Source organism: Perissodus microlepis, chromosome 18 (genome assembly GCF_051167445.1).
Source record: "Perissodus microlepis isolate ML-2025 ecotype Zambia chromosome 18, ASM5116744v1, whole genome shotgun sequence".
NCBI lineage: Eukaryota > Metazoa > Chordata > Actinopteri > Cichliformes > Cichlidae > Perissodus > Perissodus microlepis.
Window position 1 is genome coordinate 19903143 of NC_140478.1, and position 23651 is coordinate 19926793.

At 38.2% G+C, this 23651-nt stretch overlaps 1 protein-coding gene across 1 annotated transcript in view; it reads right to left on the reverse strand.

Moving 5' to 3' along the window:
- crhr2 (corticotropin releasing hormone receptor 2) overlaps positions 1 to 23651 on the reverse strand; it is a 37734-nt gene that overhangs the window by 3944 nt on the left and 10139 nt on the right. Inside the window, exons 3-11 of the mRNA XM_084912032.1 lie at positions 16244 to 16329; positions 15211 to 15317; positions 12599 to 12716; positions 12346 to 12499; positions 8114 to 8174; positions 7941 to 8013; positions 6586 to 6671; positions 4152 to 4287; positions 3611 to 3652 (exon numbers count right to left, since the gene is read on the reverse strand). Of these exons, the coding sequence (XP_084768158.1) occupies positions 3611 to 3652; positions 4152 to 4287; positions 6586 to 6671; positions 7941 to 8013; positions 8114 to 8174; positions 12346 to 12499; positions 12599 to 12716; positions 15211 to 15317; positions 16244 to 16329 (863 nt within the window). The remainder of the gene's footprint in view (positions 1 to 3610; positions 3653 to 4151; positions 4288 to 6585; positions 6672 to 7940; positions 8014 to 8113; positions 8175 to 12345; positions 12500 to 12598; positions 12717 to 15210; positions 15318 to 16243; positions 16330 to 23651) is intronic.

Here is a 23651-nt window from a genome sequence, read left to right on the forward strand (position 1 = left end):
ATAAAATTTTCTGAATGTGATTCTTAATAAAAGTCACCTTCACAACCTTCCACCATGATCTGGCGTTATATTTTAAAATCAAATAAATGGTGATTTCAGCATATTTGGCCACAAAACCTAATTTCTGTCTCTGCTGCTCATCCACCTCCCCGTGTCCGTATTCAGTCCTTTGAATCCAAGTCAGGTACAAAGTTTTCCACACTCACATTAATTTTAATGACTGCAGTCAATGTTCTTTGATGCAGGTCCTGCCACTTGCTAGGACTTGACATCTTCTTAACACTTTTAGGCAGTTATTTGGGCACTTATTTTAAAGACCCCATTTAAAAGAATGGGAATTTCAATGGTCCCCCAGAACATAAAAATTGCATGCATCAAATCATTGAGTGAAACTGCTTAAAAGGCCTGGCAACTTTGCCCTGGAGAAAAAAAGGTTTCTTTCTCAGAAGTTATACGTCTACTTCACTTGTGAAGAGTTACGCAGCATTTTGGCTTCACTATCGGCTCAATCGAGAGTCCCGACACAATCCTCCTGACTCATTCCACCAGACCACTGAAGAAATGCCAGTTTAATTAATATGGGTACACTAAACTAAGAAAAACAACACTATGCATATTTATGTCTACCCCCAAAATGTTGAAACTTGACTGTGCACTTGTAACAACATGACCTCCTAATTTGTTTCATGGTTTGGCTGCAAAAATTTCTGGCACAAAATTTCTGGCACAAATTCACCTACTTCCAAGGTGCATGGAGAGGATGAAAGAATTCACAATGCTGGAACTCCAGCAACACCCTGATGAAGGCCACAAGCCGAAACGCGTCAGTCAATTATTAAAGTTGGTCATCTTCCCTCAAGTGTTTCATGGTTTGGCTGCCAGAAAGCATCTGATTGATTCATTTGGGTTAAGAGCGGAAAATGCAGTCCCTGTCATTATGAAATCCTCCAACAGAGTTTTATTCAGGAATCTTTCTTTCCATCACAATGTATATGCCTCAGTGTTTCTGATTGCTTTGATCAATTCAAGATCTTTGACTAAAGAGCCTCAACAATTCCAGATAACATCAATATTAATCCAAAAGTCCCAAAAAGCAAAATCCTTGCTACAAAATTACAACCACGTTACCTCAACTCAAGAGAATCAACTCAATCAGTATACCTTTAAGTCAGGGGTGTCCAACTCCAGGCCTGAAGGGCCGGTGTCCTGCAGGTTTTAGATCTCACCCTGGGTCAAAACACCTGAATCAAATGATTAGTTCATTACCAGGCCTCTGGAGAACTTCAAGACATGTTGAGGAGGTCATTTAGCCATTTAAATCTGCTGTGTTGGATCAAGGACACATCTAAAACCTGGAGGACACCGTCCCTTCAGGCCTGGAGTTGGACACCCCTGACTTAAGTCAATGCTTCAAATTTCCTACTAAACATGCTAACACTATGCCTCACTATATAAATAAATGCATCCTTTAGACTTGAAGGACGTAATGTTTCATTTGATTTCAATGGCTTGCCGGTCTATAATTGACCCAGTATCTGAAACTGTCATGGACCTGGGTCGTTGACCTAGTGTTTTGAGTTTGTTTGGCTTCATGAGGCATTTTGTTTTGCATTGTTTGCTCTTGTTCTTTCTTCATGGAGTATTTGTGATTATTATGTTCAGTTTGAGAGCCCTGGGGTTATTTCTTTGTTCATCAAGTTTTGTTCCCTTTCGTGTCCCGTTTGTCTCGGTCTGTGTGTGTCCTCCCCAGAATCTCCTGTGTTAGTTATTTGTGCCTCCCTGTGAAGTCTCTCTTGTCTCCATGTTTATTCGCCTGTTTCCCAGTCATGTCTCTGTGTGTGTCTGTCTGGTTGCTCTCGCTCTCTTGCCCCCTGTCTGTGTCTACCTACTCATCTCTTTCTCCTCCCTCTGTTCCCTGCATTCAGTCAGTCTGCGGCTCAGTGCATGTTTCTCATGTTTCTTGTTTTATTCTGACAGTCTCTTGTCCTGTGTGCATCTTGTTCAGTTTTGGTTCCCCTGTCTCGTCAGTTAGATTATGTCCAGCCGTGTTTCCCAGGTGTTTCCTCTCTGCCCTTAATCCTGGTGTATATATGCCTGTGTCTCCTCCTGCCTCTTCTTGATCTCCCTCATTCCTCCGGCTGTGTATTCTGGCTGTTTAGTTTCTTAGTGTCATTCCAGTTTAGTTTTGTTTCTGAATCGAGCAGTAAAGTGAGTTCAGCCCTGCATTTGTGTTCTGCGTTTTTGGGTCCTATTCCTGCCTGCCTCACGCAGCGTTATGACAGAAAAAGGATGTTTTGACTTTTTCCTCACAAATTCTTTCAATTAACACTTGTTCTGTGTCTAGATAACTGACAGTAGTAAACATAACACAGTTTGACTTTGACCACTGCAGAAGAAATTAATAATTGGATCCCCTGGTACTGGATATTTTTGTCTTATGAACCACGTCAGTAGCCAATTGAATCAATTTCAGTTTGAGTCCTGCAAATAGATTTATTAGTCTCTCATTAGTCTTGATTCTACTTGTGTTAAGCTCTATTTATGTCATATAGATATATAAACTATACTGACCATTCTCAGATCCCTGTCTGTCTTTCAGCAATAAAAAGCTGGATAGCTCCAAATTTCCTTCCAACTAATGAAGCCAAATCAGGGGTTATATTAAAGTGCCACACCCACCCTGACAGCTCACATAAAAAGGGAGCGTAAGTTTTAATGACATTTCTATATTTGTGGTATTTGTCATTTTGTATTTTGTTTTATATTAGTGGAGCATTTTGTAACTGTGGGTTGAAAAGTGTTCTACACATTTATGCACTATTTCTTTTTCTAAAAATGATACTACAGCCAGACACAGAAGAACAGGAAGCCAGAATGTCCATATGGACAAAAACCAAAATCTGAAAACAACAAGCTGTGACAGAGCTGGGTAGTTTTTATGCACTATACTAGCAAAATCATATAATAAATAGCAATAGTTAAGTCAAGCCTCCTAATTTTTGATTTTTTAAATAAGGATCGCTTTACAGCAGTCGTTTGTAATGTGGCCTAAAGTCACACAATTGCTTTTTTCGTTTTGTTGTTTGCCACTCAGTCTTAAATTGCAATTAATATCTGTCCAAATAGGGTGACTCAATTTCTTCACATCACATCATTAAATTAAACTCTTTACCCCCGAGTTTCAATAATTTGAGGGATGACAGCGCGCAGCAAGAGAGTCCTTCTTTTTTTTCTATCACTATTCATCACAATTTATGTGTAATCATAATGGCGTTAATGACTTTCAACCAGCTGGAGTTTTGGTAATTTGCTTTTATTTCAATCAGGCAAAAATGAGACAGCCTCATAAAAGTTTTCTATGCTGTTATTTCACTGACTGCACGGAAACTCTTTGGCATTTTCTTTTCTATTACGGCTACTTGATCCTCCCCCTGGTTGAACATAAAAATGTTAACTTGGAGGCAAGTTAGAAAAACAATATTAAAACTAATTAAGGCTATCAATTTATGGTTTTATTAAGCTTGTGTATCAAAGAAAAAAAGCCCAAAGACATTGACAGTAAAATTAACATCATAAATAACGGGTGTTTTGCTAAACCCCAGTGACTCACCTCTCCGTTTAGAAAGCAGTAAAACACTGACACAAAGAACCCCTGCAAAATAAGACACATTAGAATTAGAAGCAGAAAATGTGCCTGTATTATGTAATGGCACTGTAATTAGACGCAATCATTATAAAGAAAAGGCAAAACAAATTTCCAAAGCAAAATATAGAATTTTTAAAGCTCTATTCGAACCCCCCCTCCCCCTACTCAGCCCTACATTTAAGCACAGGAGATAAATAAATAAATAAAAAATAGCCACAGAGCAGAAATTATGCCCACATGGCTCTGTTATTCCTGACAGCTGAGAGCACTGAACATGAGGTAGGAGGGCCATGTTGTGTGTAAGCGCAGCCAGGATGCTACTTCAAATCATCTTCCCACAAGAAGCCTTAGAACCTGAAAAGTCACTCTTTAAAGTAGCGATACAACTCTGAGATAAAAACACATTAAGAAATCAGAATGATTCATATTTTTAACTTTGTGGGCAGTGAGTGTGGGCTTTCAAACTCTGGCCATTGTCACACTGTATTATTAATCATAATCTCACCTGAAAAGACTGTAGAAAGGAGTTGAAATAGATGAACACAATTTGCGAGATGTCATCCTCCCCCGGATTCACAAAGAAGAGCATGTAGGTGATGCCGAGCAGAGGCAGCAAGACTAGTGTTGCTTTCACGGCTTTTCTGTGAAGACAGAGTTGGAGTCTCATTTATAGAATTGCAAAAATTGAGCCTTGAATGTCAGCCCAGTGGATTCTGGAAAATGCATGACTCTGTGTCAGCGGCAGACTGGGATAAAAATAAAAATGTCACCCTCCACCACATGGATGTTTCAGATTGGAAGATGGGCCCCTTTTCAGGGGAAGCAAAAATATGTATGTCACATATAATTCTAGTTCTTCTGTAATAATTTTGACAGTGTGAATAAAAACAAAGCTTAGCTTTCTTGGTTTTGCAATGCAACAATAAGCCATCACATCTATAGATGAAAATGTGGATGATTTATCGTCTGTCTCGCCATCTTTGTCATGTCCTCCTCCGCTGCATCCATAAACCTCCTCTGTGGTCCTGTCACATGTCCAACATGTCCACTACGCCTCCTCTGAGCACGTCCAAGCCATTTTTGCTTCGGCTCTCTGAATTTGTTTTGCAAAATAAAGCTCAAACTGTCCCATACTTTGAAATGTTCACAAGAGGATCCAATAAGCAGACACAGCAGGCACTGGCAAGTGGATGGATAAACTAGAAACCTTAATCTAGAACTCATAGACAACCAAAAGCAGCGTGCAGTCTGATGGAAAAACTCAAATGAATCCAAATCCATGGAATCCAAAACCCAACAGGAACAATCCAAAACACAGGGAGCAAAATCACTCACATGAGAAAAAGATTCAAGATCATAAGGGCAACAGCCAAACCTAATTCAAGGAATAACAGAAAAGACCATGGTGGGGACTTTTAATATGAGCTATGACAGTCCCATAATTTAGGGATGCCCTTACTGATTATAATTTTCATTTTAAAACAATCAGTTTTTTTAAGGTCAAGAAGTTCAGCTTGAAACCCTTGTGCTTCATTTGCTTAAATTTGTATGGCTCACAACGACCACCAGCAATCCAGCCCCAGCCTGAAAAGACTACACTCAGATTGTCTGAGCCGTGACACTGAAAACACTCTGTGCGCTTGAAATAATCCCCACTGGAGAAAAACACACTTGACACAGTAACAGCAGGTAGGAAAACAAGCTCACTATTTTAGCAATTTCAGCCATTTCAGATACACAACCTAACAACATAATTCAGGAATGCACTCAGCTCGGGCCTCTCAACCGTACATCAAATCTCTGCTCTCTTCTCAGGCACACAGAATCAGACAAACTCAAGGTTTTTCCCCTTTAACTGTTACTAGTGCGTGTAAATGAAAGAACCTCTTGCATGAAGTATTGCAACTGAGTTCACTAAGGTTGAGGCGTTTGTCTAGAATCTTTATTTTATGGGTAAGAAGCACATTTGTAATACTTTTGCAGTGTCCTATAATAAGTTTCAAGACAAGACAATATACTTATTTTGTTTCAGGCTTATATTATTATTATTATATACTTTATTAAGCACAGTGGTTACCAGGTTAGACCTGTGTTGGACCCTTGTTTGCCTTTAGAACTGCATTCATCCTTTGTGGCATAGTTTGAATAAGGTTCCTCAAACATTCCTCAGAGACTTTGATCCGTTTTAACATGAGGCCATCTCGCAGTTGCTGTACATTTGTCAGCTGCACATTCATGATGTGAACCTCCCATTCACCACATCCCAAAGGTGCACTGTTGGATTGACATGTGGCGACATTTGGCATTTGCGAAGTGAATTTATTGTCATGTCGAAGAAACCACTTGGAGATGATTTGAGCTTTGTGCCGTCAGATGATGGGTACACTGTAGTCATGAAGGGATGGAGGTGGTCAGTGTTTAAATGATGATCATGTAGTATTACAGGGCCCAGTGTATGTCAAGAAAATATCCCCCCTACACCATCACAGCACCACCAAAAGCCTGAACCATTCATACAAGGTTGGATGGGTGCTTTCATGTGGTCTATGACTCTACCATCGAAATTTCAGAAGCCACCAAATCACAGCTAAAGTTTTTTAGTGAAGTTAGTTTCTTTTCCCACAAAATTTCCAATACTTAGCCTTAAAGTCATAAGGCAAAAGTCACAACCACAATAACAGATTTCTTCCTTAATAGCAGTTTGATTTAATTATCATTAACACCGGACCCTTTGATCACCAAACATCTGTTCACTGATAGGATATTAACGCTCTTAGATTTGTATGAAATGAGGTCTGATGCTGATGATAAAGGTTTAAATGAGTCTAATAACTCTAAAAATGTGCTTCTTCTGAAACACTCCTTAATGTCCTTGAAAGAAGGAAGACAAAGTGTACTGCTCCTAAATTTATACGCAGTTACCAACAGAATCAACTCACCTGTACTGTATTGTTTCTGATGTGGTTGAAGCTCTTAGTTTGGTCATAAGAATTCGAACTATATTGAAGAGGAAAACAAAGTTTATCTAGAAGAAGAAGACATAAGGAAATTATTACTTTAAAATGCTGTGCTAGTGACTTATATTATACAAAGGGGAAAATATCAGACAGCTCAGTCAGTGTTGAGCTGGGAGAGAAGAAGTAACACCAGTCAAAGCATATAATCTTCCTTAACAAGACAGTGATCAATCATATTACATGTTGCTAAGGACTTACATAAGCGCAAACATTTATGTGAAATCAATTTCTTATTTTCAGAAGTCTTTTGTTTGGAAACCCTTAAGACTACAGTTCTGTGCAAAAGTCATGAGTCATCCCTCATTTCTTTATATTTAGCTTCAAAGGAGTCAGACAGAAGTTTTTCTTTGGACATTGAGTCCTTTTTAATTCATTTTCAGTCCAGTCCTTGCACCTGACCATTTTCAGTGGGATGCTTTTTGTTTGCTAGTTCACTTAATGCTGACCACTGGCCATATGTAAAAACATGAAGCTGTGTCCTGCTTTGGGGCTGTATTTTTCATATATGTCTTTGGGATCTTGTCAAAACTGATGGAATCAAAAATGCAGAAAAGTGAAATTAATTGATATTGATTAACTATGTAATATCATATCTAAAGCATCTGATTGGCAACAGCTTGGGGTTTTTTTTGTATTTCAAACAACCAATATACTAAAGTCTTACCTGGATAGAAAAACACAGTGGAATACTATTAGTCATGGATTGGCCTCCACAGAGCTGAGACCACAACATTGTTGAAAAAGTGTAGGATCATCTTCATGGAGCACAGAACAAAACACAACATCCAAAGAAAAGCTTTTGATGTCCTTCAAAGAAGCCTAATTCTGAAGACTACTTAAAGAAATTACAAAAAAAGCTTGTCTAAGAGAGTCCAGACTGTCCTGAAGAATACTTGAAAGTCAATATGTTGGTATGACCAGCTGGTCGTGCTGCCTTTGAAGCTTGCTGGTATTGTAAAAGTTCTTTTTCGAGCCTGAAGGCTGCTTAAAGGAATTGCTGGAAAGCTTGCCGAAGAGAGCTCAGGCTGTGCTGAAGAATAAAGGTGGTCACACCAAAAATGTTCCATGTTTGCGCGTTTCAATAAAGGGCTGCACAAAATATTCAAAAATGAGGGGCTCAGTACTTTTGCACTGTACTGCTTTTGTGACTTTCTAATCTAGTCACTGCACAGAAATGCAAAAAAAATCAGTATAGGGCAGATTTTCTATGTTAATTAGCAAATAATGTCAAATTGATGGCAATAGATTTACAGTCCGTTTTCTTTGTTGTAGCTCACCAAAAGCACAAGAATAACAGGTCCCTGGTAAATGTAGTCCATGTATTTTCCAGGTTCTTTACCAAACCAGCATCTGTTGACAGGAAAAGAAGAAGAAACATACCATTAATTAAAGAAATTATCCAGAAAACATTCAAATTATGTGGCCACAAATTATTAGGGGATTTTCTTACTGTTCATTTTCATAATACAGCTTTCCTATGGCCCAAGCCACAATTATAGGACACGGAATACCTGGAATAACAAGGAAGATTTGTGTAAGTGGAAATAAAATAAAACGTATTTGGTAAACAGATTTTCTTTATCATGGCATTGAAGAAAGAAGGTCAGAATAATAAAGACGAGAATCAAAGATTGTTTTTTTTTTTTCTTTGCCTTTCGGTTTTTGTTTTGTTACATGCACAGCCATGGGGAGGGGGAGGGGATAACAAGCCAACACGCTTCAACTACAAAGAATAAAGTTAAAACAGAACATGCTCCAATTTTTACTGCCCTCAAGGGTTACAATGTAACGGCAACAGTAGCATAATTTCTGCCAAAAGGGGCTTCAGAGTCATACCATATAACTCATGAATCACAAGTGCTTCCCCTAGTCCAGCATGTAATGTATATCTGGAAAAATTTTTGATGTTGATGCTTTGACAAAGTAAATAGAAGGTTTTTCACATATAAAACAAACAACATGCACGTTCAAATCAAAACAATCTTTTTTAACTGCTTTAATAAAACGAAAAAGGACCATTCACCATACCTCTAAAATTAGTCACTGCTGAATAAAGGCCATGCGTTAACAACGTGTCAAATCAGCGTGTTAGGTGCCAGGCCTGACAAAGTAAGACCAAGTGTGCTTGAATAGGCTGAGATTTCTTATAAAAAACATTAACCTCTCCAGAAAAGAGCAACTGCACTGACCGCATCAATCAAACGCGAATGCAATCATCCTTCAGAGCATACTTTTCGTTACATGTAACATGTAACATTAAAGTGAAAAAGTAAAGAATATCTCACTGCTGCCCAAAAGCAGTCCAGACCACGGGTCAGGGAAAGTCCACTCCTTTTCAACATGCAGCCGATTCTATTCGCGTTCCCTCTGCGACTAACTGAGCTAAATATCTTCCAGGTAGCTTATCCAGTGCATAAATAAGAAATATTAAAAGCAGACAGAACACTGAGCAGATGTAGTCAAGCTTTGCAGGAGGAAAATGTCCACAAATCGGACGAAATGTTCGTAAATCTGAAAAAGTATCAGTAAAATCACTTTAAATAAAACACACATCAAAAGCAGTTTTGATCCCAGCTCATCAGACCTGTGGTAGCGGACAGATTTCATGCGCCCCACTTCTATCACCTCCTAATGAAATTAATTAGAAGCCTCTCCAAATGAAACCCAGTGAGAAAGCACCTGCAATAACCCCATTTAAAATAAAGCATAATATTGTACATACTCTATGATTGTTAATATGAAATTAACAACTTAAATGGATAATACTTTATATATGGAGGTGGAGTGGATGAGTGGACCTGCAAATAGAAACTACTCTGCTAATCTAATCTTTTTGAGACAAGCTGCCAGTACTTACTATTATATTCTCATTAAAATCATATTAGAGAATTAAAAATCTGATGAATATGTGTGAGATCTTTTTTTAATTTCTATTTCAACGCTAACATTAGCTTCCCAATAATATCATCCATCTGTGGTTCACCGTCATCTACTCTCTACATCTGCTGATAAGACTTCATATTTTAATCTTGTGCTCACAAAGCTCCATTAACTCATTTTCTCATGACCTAGTTTGAAGTAAAGTATGAGGGTTTTTTTCTTTCTGCTGAGCACACTATGTCCATTACATAAACAGAAGCAGAAAATCTCAGTGTTTCCGGGAAGCATGCGAGCAGAATACTTTGTGTATTTCTGTCCCTGATGATGTTGGCTCTGTACAGCATATAATATGCTTGATTTATCAGTCAAGGTGAGATAATTTATAGGGTCATGATGGGATATCTGCTGCATATTCAGGACTCAAAGTCAAGCACGCTGCATGCCGGTTCTTTCATTAAATTAAAGTCTTATCTCGGATATGAACCACTAAAGAGTTTCCCTCCTCTTCACTGGAGAAGTGATTGTACTCTCGGGCACATGTTCAGTTCAAACAATAACGCCTGATAACAGTGTTTTGTCACAACCTGGTTTTCAATTAATGCAAGAAAAGTAAAATTCTCCTTTTGAGTATATGTATTGTTTGACAAACTGTTCTTTTTCTAATTTTGAGCACATTCACCAGTCACTCTGTTAGTTACAGCTTGCTAGCGCCATGTTGGATCCAATTTTGCCTTTAAAACTGCCTTAATATTTCATGGCATAGATCGAACAAGGTTGAATTCCTCAGAGCTTTTGGTCCATACTGACATAACAGCATCACACACACAAAAAAACCAAACGTGTGCCATAGTCAGCTCTACAGAAGACAAGCGAGTATTAAAGGAGTGACGTTTTGTCACTGTGGCAGGTAATTTCAAATGCAGTGTTTCTATCAGCTTAACAAACAAACTGTCTGTGTGCAGTTTATTTCGCAGTTTTTTTTCTAGCTGAAGGTCCAGCTGCTGTATTTCACAGGGAGAGAAAAGAAAGAGAGCTAACGTCACTCAGAGAAAGATAAGAAAGGCAGGACAGGAGATGAAGAACAGAGGTTAGATTTAAAGGTAAGGACTGCTCACTAGTGTTTGATAAATTGGATATGCAAGTTTTCAAATTTTTTAATCAGGTATGTACAGGTCTGTAAATGCGACATGTTTTTTTTTTTCATATTGTGAAACATGCTGCAAAACAAACTGAGCTAGACTAACTGTGCTATTTAAAGGTTGCATGAAAATACTCTGCAGGTTAGTGCAGGATAAACTGGTTAACTTGCTGCACTGTGGTGGATTTAGATCAGCTGATCACAGCCGCTACATTAAGAAAACCTACTGGAGCTCTCAATAGAAATTATTGTGAGCTGCGATTCTTTTTCCCCACGCTGAACCACTACAACTGATATTAGGGTTCCCTCACCTGCTGAATCCCACTTTAACCTCTTCGCTACTCATGTTCCTCGTTAGAGGCAAAGTTACCCTCTACAATGTAGGCAACAAAAAACAGAGCTATTTTTCATTTTCCTTCTTTTTTTCTGCTCATGTTCTCTTTAACTGATTCAAGCTGAGTACATTTAAGGATTATTTCAATTTACATAAAAATTGTATACTTATATACTAGTATTTTTTTATTATCACATTGCCACCTCTGTTCATGCTGTTTCCACCATTCTGACAGTGTTGCAGAATACACTGAGAGTCATTAGGCCAGACAACATTTTTCCAATCTTCTGTTGCACAATTTCGGTGAGCCTGTGTGAATTGGAGCCTCACTTTCCTGTTCTTAGCTGGCAGGAGTGGCGCCGAGTCTGATCTTCTGACGTGGCTTCAAGGTCTGAAGAGTTGTGCATTCAGAGATGCTCTTCTTGGTTGTAATGAGTGGTTACTGCTGCCTTTCCACTAGCTTGCAGCAGTCTTTCCATTCTCCTCTGACCTCTGATATCAAAGAGGTATTTTCACCCAGGGAACTGTTTTTTGTTTTGTTTTGTTTTGTTTTTTGTTTTTTTAATCGTTCTCTGTAAATTCTCAAGAGGATTTATTGAAAAATCCCAACTATGTTCAAAGTCACTTAAATCACCTTTCTTCCCCATTCTGATGCTTGGTTTGAACTTCAGCAGGCCGTCTTGATCATGTCTACATGTTTAAATGCATGTGTGCCCTGGTTGCTGATTTAATGATTACCTGATTATGTATGTCCTTCAAAAATCAATAACACAAATAAATAAATATTTGACATTCGTACGAGCCGCTTTCCAATTTTTTTTCTGCTGTACTTTAATCTTCTAAAGAAATGTCTTATAACCTTATCAGCTAGTTTTTAGGGAGATCAGAATATAGTAAAGTGAAAAAAAAACTTCTATAAATACAGTGACAGATTTTAATAACACAATGGATAAAAATATCATTGCTGTGCCCTGTTTTTAGATTTATTCAAGGCCTTTGAAATGGTGCATTTTACATAATCCACTCATTTAAAAGTATTGGTTCATCAAAGGAAAGCTTATGTTCATTGTGTCCAAACAGATATAGCTTGGCTTAAGTTAAAGGTAATGTCACCTAATAATACTTATTTACTACTTATTATACTAACAATACTTATTTTGTTTCATTTTACCATTTTATTACACTAAAGTCTGTATATTCAGCCTGTTTATGCTTTGAATAGAGTTTTTAAAGCACTATGGTTTTTCCATAGAGTATGAAATATGTTTCATAAAAAAACGCCTTGAGCTGAATATAGCATGACAAATGCACTGATAACAATCATACTTACACCAGCCGATAAACAGGAAGACCCACTTTCTCAGCTTATCAGTTGAATATGTCATTACAATGGCTGTGTGAAGGTAGCATCCTTCAACAAACATCCAGAAAAAGTTTGTCACCACAAAGTAGTTGTATATTGTCGTTATTAAGCGACACCAAGGCTGAAAAAAAAGAATTCAGAAAAGATTTTAAAGACTTTGTACTGGTAAATTAACACCTCAGTGATACTTTCAAACCCCATAACACATCACTGCTGTTACCTCATTGCTCTCATGGATATTGTGGTCAATCAGCTGAAGCAAAAACCACATAACATTCCTCAGTATGAAGGTGGTGATTAAGTTCCAGTGGATGATGTTTCGAAGACATCGTATGCTCCTAAAACAATAAGCCAAACGCAGATGGCTGATTAAGATGTTTTGAAAAACAAACTCAAGTCAGGTCAGTTTAATTACTGCATCTAGACCGTTTAAGCACACGACACATGAACCAACGTGCTGCACAACAAGTACAATTATCACAGAAACAATACAAAATGATTTAAGAACAAGAAATAAAATATAATTATTTAAGCTACTAAATTAATGAAAATTAATGAAATTAATGAATGAAAATGACACAATAAATTAAAACTACAGTAATTTGAGCTGAAAAGAAAAGCTATGAGAAGATGTATGTTTTCTGTTGGATTGGGTTACTAAGGAAAATGATCTAATCCAGAAACAGAGACAATTCCAAGGCTGCGACTAAGACTGCAGGGTCATCTGCACAAGCCAATTACTGTAAGACGTTAATCAGCGGACATAAGTGAGTAGGGCTGTGCGATATGACCAAAATCTCATATCCCGATATAAGAATTCTATCGTCCCGATAACGATATGAATCACACAAATGTAACATTTTCTGTAAATTCTGTGAATCTCGGGCAGCTCGACTTGCGTGAAGTGTTTCCAGCTGCGCGTCATGTAGCTGGAGTAGAGTGTTTTAACAGATGCATGAAACTATACATTTTAGACATAAGTTGTAACAGCCGCCGTTTTCTTTGTGAGTATTTATTACACGGCGTGTTGCGGGGAAAAGCCTGTTCTAACGTTTGAGTTTAAGGTTTATTTTTTAGCACCTGGCGGCTCTTTTTTACTTCTCATCCGTAAATAATCTGCTCTTTCACGTGATTCAGTTTATTTTGAAAAGTCTCAACAAGAGAAAGAGAAAGAGAGAACTTTAAGAAACTAATATAGCCACTACAGTGACCGTCAAAATGATGAAAAAATATTGCCGTAAACAGTTTATTTTGCGACACCACGAAAGAAACGATAGCGTCAAATGAAACGATAGATGTTTTTATATCGTCATCCGATATATATCGTTATATCGAACAGCCCTATAAGTGAGTGGCATGGGATGTAGGACTGTAAAATGTCTGACAGATAACCTGGAGCGAGCCCATTCAACCTCTTATATGTGAGCCACAATATTTTGAAATTCATCCTGTACATCTCAGGAAGCCAGTGTTGCGATTTAAGACAGGGCTAAATACGACTGTGCTTCTGTGTACCTGTCAGAAGTCAGCATTTTGAACCAGTTGTACAATGCAGCATTAATTCTAAGAAGTGAGATCGTATGAAGAAAAAATTTAGAAAGCTGTCGCACAATGCAGGAGAACGACTTGGAAAGATAGAGGCAGTGTGGTTAAGGACAAAACTGATAGTGCTGAACAGGATCCTTCATCTGCTGGAGTAAGGAGAAATAAATAAAGCATTTGTTTCTCAAGGCCTTGACAGCCTCCTGATATGTGTTTAGAGAATGTCTTAAAATTTCACGAGGCACTTTTTTCTGCTTCTTTTGTGCTCTCCTGCATCATTGTCTAAGTGTCAAAAGTTTAAAAATAAAGGACAGTTTATTCACAGTGAGATGACATTATAGGCTGGAATATTGACAGAATAAGTTTATACTTGGGATGAAGCCGCTGTAATGGTTTGCTCGGTTATTGGCTTTTACACCTTTGATCAATTTTCTGGCAGTTCTATAATTGCAGTCAGTGTATGAAAACTGAGCCTTTTTTAGGCCAATCAATTTTTTCCAGTTGCCAGTTCCTGTTTGCAGGCAATTATAACAAGATTAGTTTCGAACTACATAAAACTTCATGATAAACTAAAAGTGTGCTCAGATTTGACACAGTTATGACTCAGGGAACAGGCACTTTCATGCAAATTAGGGTTTTACATTTTTAAAAAATGTAGACATCTTCAGCTTTCAAATGCTGCTGAAAGTTAATCTTTGTACAAGATTTAGCACTGACTTATAGTTGCAGGTGATTCTTCAAATGCATTTCCCAAAATGGCCAAGAATAAATATATATGTGGAGAAGTAGTTGCTGATTTTTCTGTGAAGTCTAGGGAGATTTAACCTCAGAAGACAATAACTATTTTAGTCTCCATGAAATAATCGGTATTTGCTTTCAGAAGCCCATATTGATCTAACCTCAGTACACAAAGTATCTCAGGATGCTGGTGTTAGCCCTCTTTTGTCATAACTGATGTAGCGAGTGGGAGTGTGTGTGTGTGTGTGTGTGTGTGTGTGTGTGTGTGTGTGTGTGTGTGTGTGTGTGTGTGTGTGTGTGTGTGTGTGTGTGTGTGTGTGTGTTTTCAAGCCAGGATATGAAAAGAGATACAACTTCAAACACAAGTGTTGGGAAACGCACATTAGGCCCTTCCGTACCTGAGTGCTCCATCGCGGCTGAGCTGCAGAGTTCTATTCATCTGACATAAGCAAGTTAATGATAAGCAGTGTGAGTATGATGTGGATTTCACTGATTGTCTTCCATGAGGTGCATACAGGACACGTTTGAAATATGCACTATTTTCGTACTTGCCTTAAGCACAAGAAGAGAATGAAGGCCACGACAAGAGCTCCCACAGAGATGCAATGGCCTAAGTAGTTGATGATCAGCGCTATTTTATAATGCATCGGATATTTTCTCTGAAAAGACAGCCCATGAATTACTTCTTTATTGTTACAGCTGGATAATAGAAACAAAGACAAAGCAATGTATAAACACAGTGGAAGAACCTATCTAGTGCATGCAGTTTAACAACAAGAGTGCCTTTTCCCTGCAAATTTTAGATGTTAATACATGTTCAGTGCACTAATGGGTCATCACAAGTAATTACATGCTTAGGTCGTGACAATAGTAGAGGAACCAAGAGGCAGTGGCATGCAGAGTGCATTCAAAGCCAAGCTTTTACATTACTGATGCAAATAATCACTCATCTTTAATGAAGCAGTTAGTAAAGTATTCTATGCTTGAATGAAAGTAGGTTTTTTTCGTCTTTTAAACTGTTCCATTTGCAAACATTATTGAGAGACCTAATGATCCCAACATTGGTGGAGCAAATACGTTTCCCTTAGGCTGCAGTTAAATAATTTTAGTCCGAGATTTTTGAATTAATGGCAAGAGAATGATAACAAGAACATAATTTGTATGAGAGGGCTGTCTCTACATCGTTTCAGCTGCTTCTCTATCCAGGCTTCATTGTACTGAGGTTTAACTATGATTATAAAAAGCAAATGTCATTGACATACTTCAGTCTTGGCTTAAAATTATCTAAGAATATAGAGCAAGACACAGAATCGGAGCCACAGTACGAGGTAATCAGGCCAAAACTTGCTACATACAGTGCATCGCTCCTGCAGTTTGTCCTCCGGCTTTGTTTACAAAGACACAGACAATACTGCTCAAAAAGAACATGTTTTAAAGTGGGGGGGGGTTAACCGCACCGCATCATAAAGGGGCATACGGTTCTGTTTGGTTCTTTTTCATTGTTGCATCCGATTGCAATTTTTCTGACGATGATGAGTGTTTTTCTGAAGAACTGCAGGATTCGCTCCCGCCTGCAGTCACCTACCTTCTCCTCCAAAATGGGTTCACAGTTGGAGTAATTACTCTTCAGCGCCCATGTTCCGTTATCCATACATTCCCTGTAAGCGCTCCCTGCAAGAAAAGAGAAAACGGTAAAGCTTTGGAATTTTCGCAAACATATTGTTTTAAAATGCATGTTGAGCTATAAAGATAAATACAGATCTCGCATATTCATTATTCCAAAGCACTGCAATCAGCTAAGTCAAGAGCAGGCATAAACCAGTGATTTGCTGTTACAGTAAAGTGTTTTCCAAGTAGGTAAGCTAAACCATCCTTGTAATTTCTTCAGAGCTCAGTTCAAAGTGGAGCACTACTATCCGTCTGACTCTCACCCAGAATACCAATTTAGCAATACAAATTTTTATTCATGGGGGGAAATGCAAAGCCTCTTACTCTGTCAGTTTATTTGCATATCTCTTAAAACCCGCTCCCCATAATCAACTTTGAACTGCATTTTCCATTTTGAAGTTCTTCCTTGTGCATTCAGTGGGCTCTTGTTATCTCTTTAACACTAAGAAATGTATAGAGGGCAGAGGGAAACACAGCAGCATGTTTCTGCCTTTGTATTATTATGATGGCCAATTAAAGTATTCATTTAATCAATTGTACTCCTTTATTTAACTAATTTGTGCAGTTTTCCAAATTCATGCAATCATTAATTTAACTTATTATCCTGCAAGGTTTTGATATTGTCCTGAAAATAAGCATTGTTGAATGAATAAATGCATTCCTCTGAACGTTTAGAAAACTGATATCATACCCAACTGTAAACTGCAACATTCACATTAACCCATCTTAATTCAAACATTCTTGTCAACAACAAAATAAAAAGCGAGGACAACGTCCACCTCAATTTTTGAAGCAGTGGCAGGAACAGAGTAATATCCTTTGCATTCAATTTAATGTTATATAATGTGACAGTTTTGACAGCAGAGACCACAAAACTGCTTGTGGCAGCTACACAAGACAAGGAGAAATAAGATTTAAAATGAGCTTGGTTTAAGCTCTTCACTTGACTGATGGCGACACGTCGTGACTGCAGAATGTTTTGTGCTCTTCATGAGGGAAAATCCTAGTTCTCAGCCATGTGAGAGGGATCGACTTGTGCAGGCATAGTGGCAATTCAGTGAAACCAATAAAACAACTGACTGTGTGGTTTACGACACCGTGAATGAGTTTGTTCTAAAACCATATTCATCGTGTGAAACTGCCTCATTGTGTTTATTGATCAAGTGCCATGTGGCATTCAGCAAAGTCCCGGTGCATTTAAGGCTCCATGTCTGCAGGGTTTAAAGTTTGATTCAAACAAATGAGAGAACCTGGATGTTTTTTTTTTTAATTTGTTGTTTTTACAAGCAGTGAAGACGGCAAGGATCTCCAACAGGAGCATTACTTCAACACATTGCATTCATTTGGAGGCAACATGCATAAAATAGCTGAAAAGGATCATTTTAGTGGGGAAAAAAGGAAGATTATAGCAGTTTAAACTGAACTGCAGAATTAGAAATGTCAGGTGTGGTCGTGCTCGTCTTGCACTCGGGTCCATCTAGCAATCATAAGGTCAGTGGTTCAGTTTTCCACCTCGGCATCCTGCGGTGGGTGTGAAAGCCACTTTAAAGGCATAGAAAAGAGTGCAATGTGAATGTGGCTTGTAGTGCTCAGAGTAGAAAAGACACTGTTTTGAATTAAATACTGATTAAATACTGCATCACCACATTTCTGTCCAGGGACAACTTATGAAGCACAACGCCAAGATATTCTAAAAACATGCCGAGACTTTGATGTGTAGTGTTGTGTCATCATAACCACTTCACTCATTACTTGCAGCTTGCAAACTGTCTTACTGAGCTACTGCAATGGTTCTCGGGGAAGCAAATTTAAGCTTGTTGAATTAACAAAACTAGAACAGCAAATTATTTTTATTTCAATCTGTGGCTGCTACTGAGCAGCAAATAAATAAGGTATTAAAAACATTTTTTCACATTTATTACAAAAGAAGAGTGCTCACAGGTGTCTCAGTTTAGGCAAATAAAGCTAAAAGTCAGTATGATGACATTAACAGGATGACTGTATTACTTAAAGGTATTAACAGACAAAACTCCTCCAGGCACTTTTGATTCATTATTTTTAATCTGTGTGAAAAAAAAAACACATATTTTAAAATCTCATTAACTTAATATCCATATTAATAGGAAGTGACGCCTTCAAGTAAGCTAAGCTATTATTATAGCTGCAGCACAAAGTACTTTCCAGTTACTTTCCAAGTATCCTACTGTGTTTGCGAATCAAGCAGCGAAGGTGAAGAAACAGAGGAAGGGAGCAGGTTGTGGATTTCTCCCTGTGAGCTACACCACTGAGGCAGGACTAATTCAAAGCACTGGTGCAGGGAGAGCACATTTCTGACAAACCATCTGTGCAGTGGGCATAATGAGGCTTTTTTCTTCGCATTATCCTTACAGGGTATTACATTCACGCAGTTAAAAAAAAATCTCTAAATGACTCATTCTGTGAGTTTGGGAGGAGGATTAAAAGCTTCCATGTGAGGTGCTAACAATGCCGTAAGCGACTTAACACTGACCACGCTCCACTGGGGTAAAGACGCACAAGAACATGGAAGAAACGTGCAACTTCCAACTGATATAGTCTTTGCCAACAATGCCCACCTCTTCAGCTAGCCACTCTGCCAGTCCTCTTTCTTGGAGGCATGCAAACAAACACTGTACAGCTGTTCAAAGATTAGAAAAATTGGAAGCTCTAAATGAGGAAAAGAGCGTTTAAATTTAGTCTGGATTGGTCATTCCTGCATAAATGTTCAGACAGATGATTAAAAAGACTAAATATTGCTTGATCTTGATTGAAATTGTAAGATAAATCTGGCAAAAAAAAACACCTAATCCAAAGAACAAATCAGTGCCTTTTCACTTCAGCTAAACTTGACCTGTTTCTTTTATCTGTGGGTTGTGCTGTCAGCTGTGCTATACCAACTGTGAAGCGACAACAAACAGGAATATTTCACTTAATGTTTGAACAAGGCTGTCTTTCTTTTTGTGGTGTTTGATTGCTCTGACCTCCTCTTATCCCAGGTGGTTGGGTTAAAAAAGAAAAGAAAAACTTGATACGATGTTTACGCCTCCTCAAAAGACCAAGCCGCTCTTTATAGGTTATCAAAAATTACCCACTTTTTTCTGCCGTTTTGAGAAATAGTCACTAAATCTGAGGTTTTTTATGTGGATAGGTTTCAAAATATAGTGAAATTGAAAGGCTACGATATCTAAAAACTGAGTGAAAGCATCACATTAAAGCCATGCACCTGAGCCAGTTACAGCAGCTTTTACTTCGAGCCATATGAAATTTGATTTCATGAGCTGAGTAGATGGAATAAACTAGGCCATACAATAACATGGGAATCTCATAGCTCATTGCACTTTGATATTTTATTCAAGCAGCAGGAACTAGAGCAAAGCTGCCATATTACAGACATCTACGTCCGAGAACAAGCAAGGACATAAAGTCAAGAGAATTAAAGAAAATGAATGAATTATTTACCAGCCAATTAGTCCAATAAATAATTTTGAGTAAACGGTGGTCCCAGTTTAATGTTTATACTAAACTGTGGCCACTATGGGCCTCTGCAAGACGTATATGTGTATATACGTCTTACTTAGTTTTGAAAAAGAAGAACTCGGGTGAGATAAAAAGGCTCATTCTGTTGCATTTACCTTTTAAAATCGGGCTGGTCTTGGTGGTGACTCACTCTTACTAGAATTACTAGGTGGGAAAATTCCATGAATGAATTCCTAAATGAACTGTATTGGTATTTATCAATGTAACAGTTAATCCAGCAGTATGTGCAAGCTCTTTAATCAAAATTATGTTTTTAGTGCTAAATTATTATCATTGCTATTATCAATGATTTTTTTTAAAAGCGGGGGAAAATAGTAAAACTTATTATTATTCTTTAATTAAGATGACTATTTACAGTCATTTGCTTGGATTTCTAAACAGAAAAAACTGTCTTAGTGTTCCACTATTATGATTAATTAATTTCTGACTTCTCGGATAAATTCAGTGTGCCGGCTCAAGTTTGGGTAGAAAGACATTAATTCAGTTTGTTAATTGCCTGATAAATAATTTGAGAGATTTCTAAAATATTTGTGCTTCCTTATTTTTATGACAGGTGGCCTAATAAATTCATTATGTACTGTAAGTGTCGTCGTTTTGAAAAAGAAACTCTGGCTGGAACAAAAGGGTGACATCGCTCATTCTGTTGCTTTGGATTTTCAAAATCCTGCTGAATAAACGGCTTCTTTGCATCTACGCTTTGTGGTTCAGCAGCGATACGATGCTGCAGTAAAACCACAGTAAAAGATAAACACATTTTAGAGTAAAATGTGTTTATCTCTTAGTTAAAGTTATGTTTCACTCACTCACTCTTACTAGAGTTGCATTGGGAAACTTACTTTCTGAACCACATGACTGATTTCATTCAGTTAGTTGAAGTTTCTGTTAAATTCACGCAGAGCTTAACAATTTTATTAGACCACCACCCTTGTTCGGTTTATGCCGCAGCTGACCTCAATTAACAGCACTGATAATTACAAAAATCATTTTTTATGTGTCTGTAAAAGTTAATCCTCCAGCATGTGTGAGCTCTTACTATCTAACACAACTACTGCTCTTGCTTACTGAAAGTCATGTATTGCAGTATCTTAATTTGTCATGCTGTCTTTGTAGCCATTGCTTTCCCCCCATGTGTCCTTTTTTTTCTCCCCTCTTCTTTTTGACTCGTGTTTTATTTTCCATCTCTGCTGTGTTGCATCTGTGTTTGTAAGGGTTTATGCGGCGCCCTCCATCTCCCACTCTCCTGGATCCACTCCAATCAGTGTGCACACCTGTGGTTCAAGCGCTCAATTTTGTGCAGTATGCCCTTGTCTGCAGTCATTGCTCGCTTGAGCTTTCTGACTGCTGCTGTGGTAGTTATGCTAAGGCCTTGTACTCTGAGTATGTCTTTTGGTCGGAACCAATTGAACTCTGTGATGGTTAGACTTACAACGCATTCCCTGCCTGCCCACCCAAGCTTCCGCTCGTCAGTTCATCTACAGCAACGGAGGAGTGACGGGAGAGTCACCTGCCCACTCTCACTCAGGCTGCCACACCACACACTCTCTGCCGCTGCCATCAGTCCTCTGTCTGCCTCTCTGCTCTCTGAGCCTGCACGCTCTTTCTCCAAAGAGCCATCGCATCCACATACAGCTACTTCAGCATTCACACTAAAAGCTTGTTTTGAGTCACTGCCAACCTGAGTATGTTCGTCCTGCCTTTTGGTTCCAGAAATTCTTATCAACTTAATGCTTGGACACAGGTTATCGCTGGATCTGTGGGGTTCTTTCTCTAATATTGTAAGCTTTTACAAGGAGATGGTTTTAAACAGATGCTATATAACTGCAAAAATGGCTTCATAGTATTATTTTTATATGTATTTACACTATTTGTCTGGAGCTGTTTTATAATGTGAGTTTTTAGGTTGATTTTTTAACATTGTCAGGACGGTTTCCTTTTTTGGGATAGCATCACATGTGCTTTTTTTATGTGTCAGCGACTGACCTAGCCCTTTTTCTCTTGCAAATGAGTCCTTTTCAAAGGGCGTTTTTTTTCCTTTTGATCACGTCTGCCACAAGGAGTTGGCCTAAATGGTATGTCAGCCCAAAACACACAGAGAATACACTTGTGATTGACTTGTGCTGATGAAAGCAGGAAGCAAGCATTCTCTGCCTTAAAAAAAAGTAATTATTTTTATTTTAAAAAATATTTTACTGCCTCCAGCTCCCAGATCACCGGTGGTTCAGATCATAAAATGTCTCCAGTGAGCCCAACCAGTGAGCATTAAAATGCAGCTGTTCCGAAGCCCTTCGTTGACCTCAGTTTGATCAAAGACAACGTGGCAGCTAAACAACTTTCCAAAAACCTACTGTCTCGTCCTTGTCACATTAACTCTGTTATACATTTTGTCAGAGGTGCTGATCCTTTTCAAATCAAAACAGTCTCTGGCTCTCTGGCATTATCAGCACACTCTGAGGCTGGATTACCTGAAATAAATCTCTAGGTGATTCATTCTACGACATTACTAAAAGCCCAGACTTTGTTAGATCAAAGTCAAGCATACATCACAGAGTATTTAAACTCATTTCGCAGACAAGGCCCTTTTGGTGCCATTAAGCACTGAGCTTTTTTGTGTTTTCACATGCGTTTATGTCTACCAGTAATGAACACCTTAGTGCAAGGCCTGTCACCAGCTTGATAAAAAACAGTGTTTGCTTTCAAGTATTATATCATAAGATCCTTCTTTTACCGAACAAAAAAATTAGATGTTGCCACTATTAAAATGAAAAATAAATGCAAACTTTTAAAGTTTATAAATCAAACACCCATTTAGCAGACTGGGGTGAATATCTCTGTTTTATAATCAGACTCGTGTGAAATCTACGCACACTCATGACTTCTATAAAGGGAACAGCCCAAGGGAAGCAGTAGCTCATGCACAGTTGTGCTGCACACAGGCTTGTGCAGAAATGTTCCTGACATATTTCTGCTGACAAAATTAGTCATCCATTTCTACTGTACAACAGATCTTATAGCTTAAATGCAACATAGATCTTGAGAACACAGCCACCATGGATAAGAAAAACAACTTGTGTAAATATGTACTAAAGCCATTAACACATGGATGTTTAAATTTAGAGCAGGGAATCTGTCTGAGTCGAAAATCCCACTGTAGCCTTGGTGTTTTCTCAGAGCGACTTTAAGCCTTAGTGTCATGCTCTTCCTCCTACAGCTGACAATTGAGATGGCCGCTGGAGATGTGGCTGCAGAAACGCTTCACTAGGTTTACAGAGAGAAAACTCTCAGAAAGACCGGGACGTGGAGCAGCCTCATGGGCCACCTAACCACACAAGCCCCACTGAGCTAATCAACAAAAGACATATGGGGCTACTCTAAAAGCTTTGGCTTTGATGTTTTTACTCTACATCCATGCTGAATACACAGAGCAGGAACATCTTTCTTTAAAAGTTCACTTGCAAAAATCAAATTTGAGTTTCTTAAAGTTCGACTTCATTTAGTAAAAAGCCAACGTTTGGGCAATGATTTGTCATAAAAATCTAACAACGTTATCTGATTATTCTATATAGGCAATAAAGTCTCATTTACAATTTATACAGTTTACAATTTATACAGTTTATAGAATTATTTGGGAAGAAAAAACACTGAAATCAGTCTATAAAACCCTTCACTGCTCATCATATTAAAAACAAAAAAGGCAGATTTGCTTTGCGTCTTAGATAGATGTGGGTTGGATACATCACGAAATAATCACTAAATACTAACAATCTGTACAG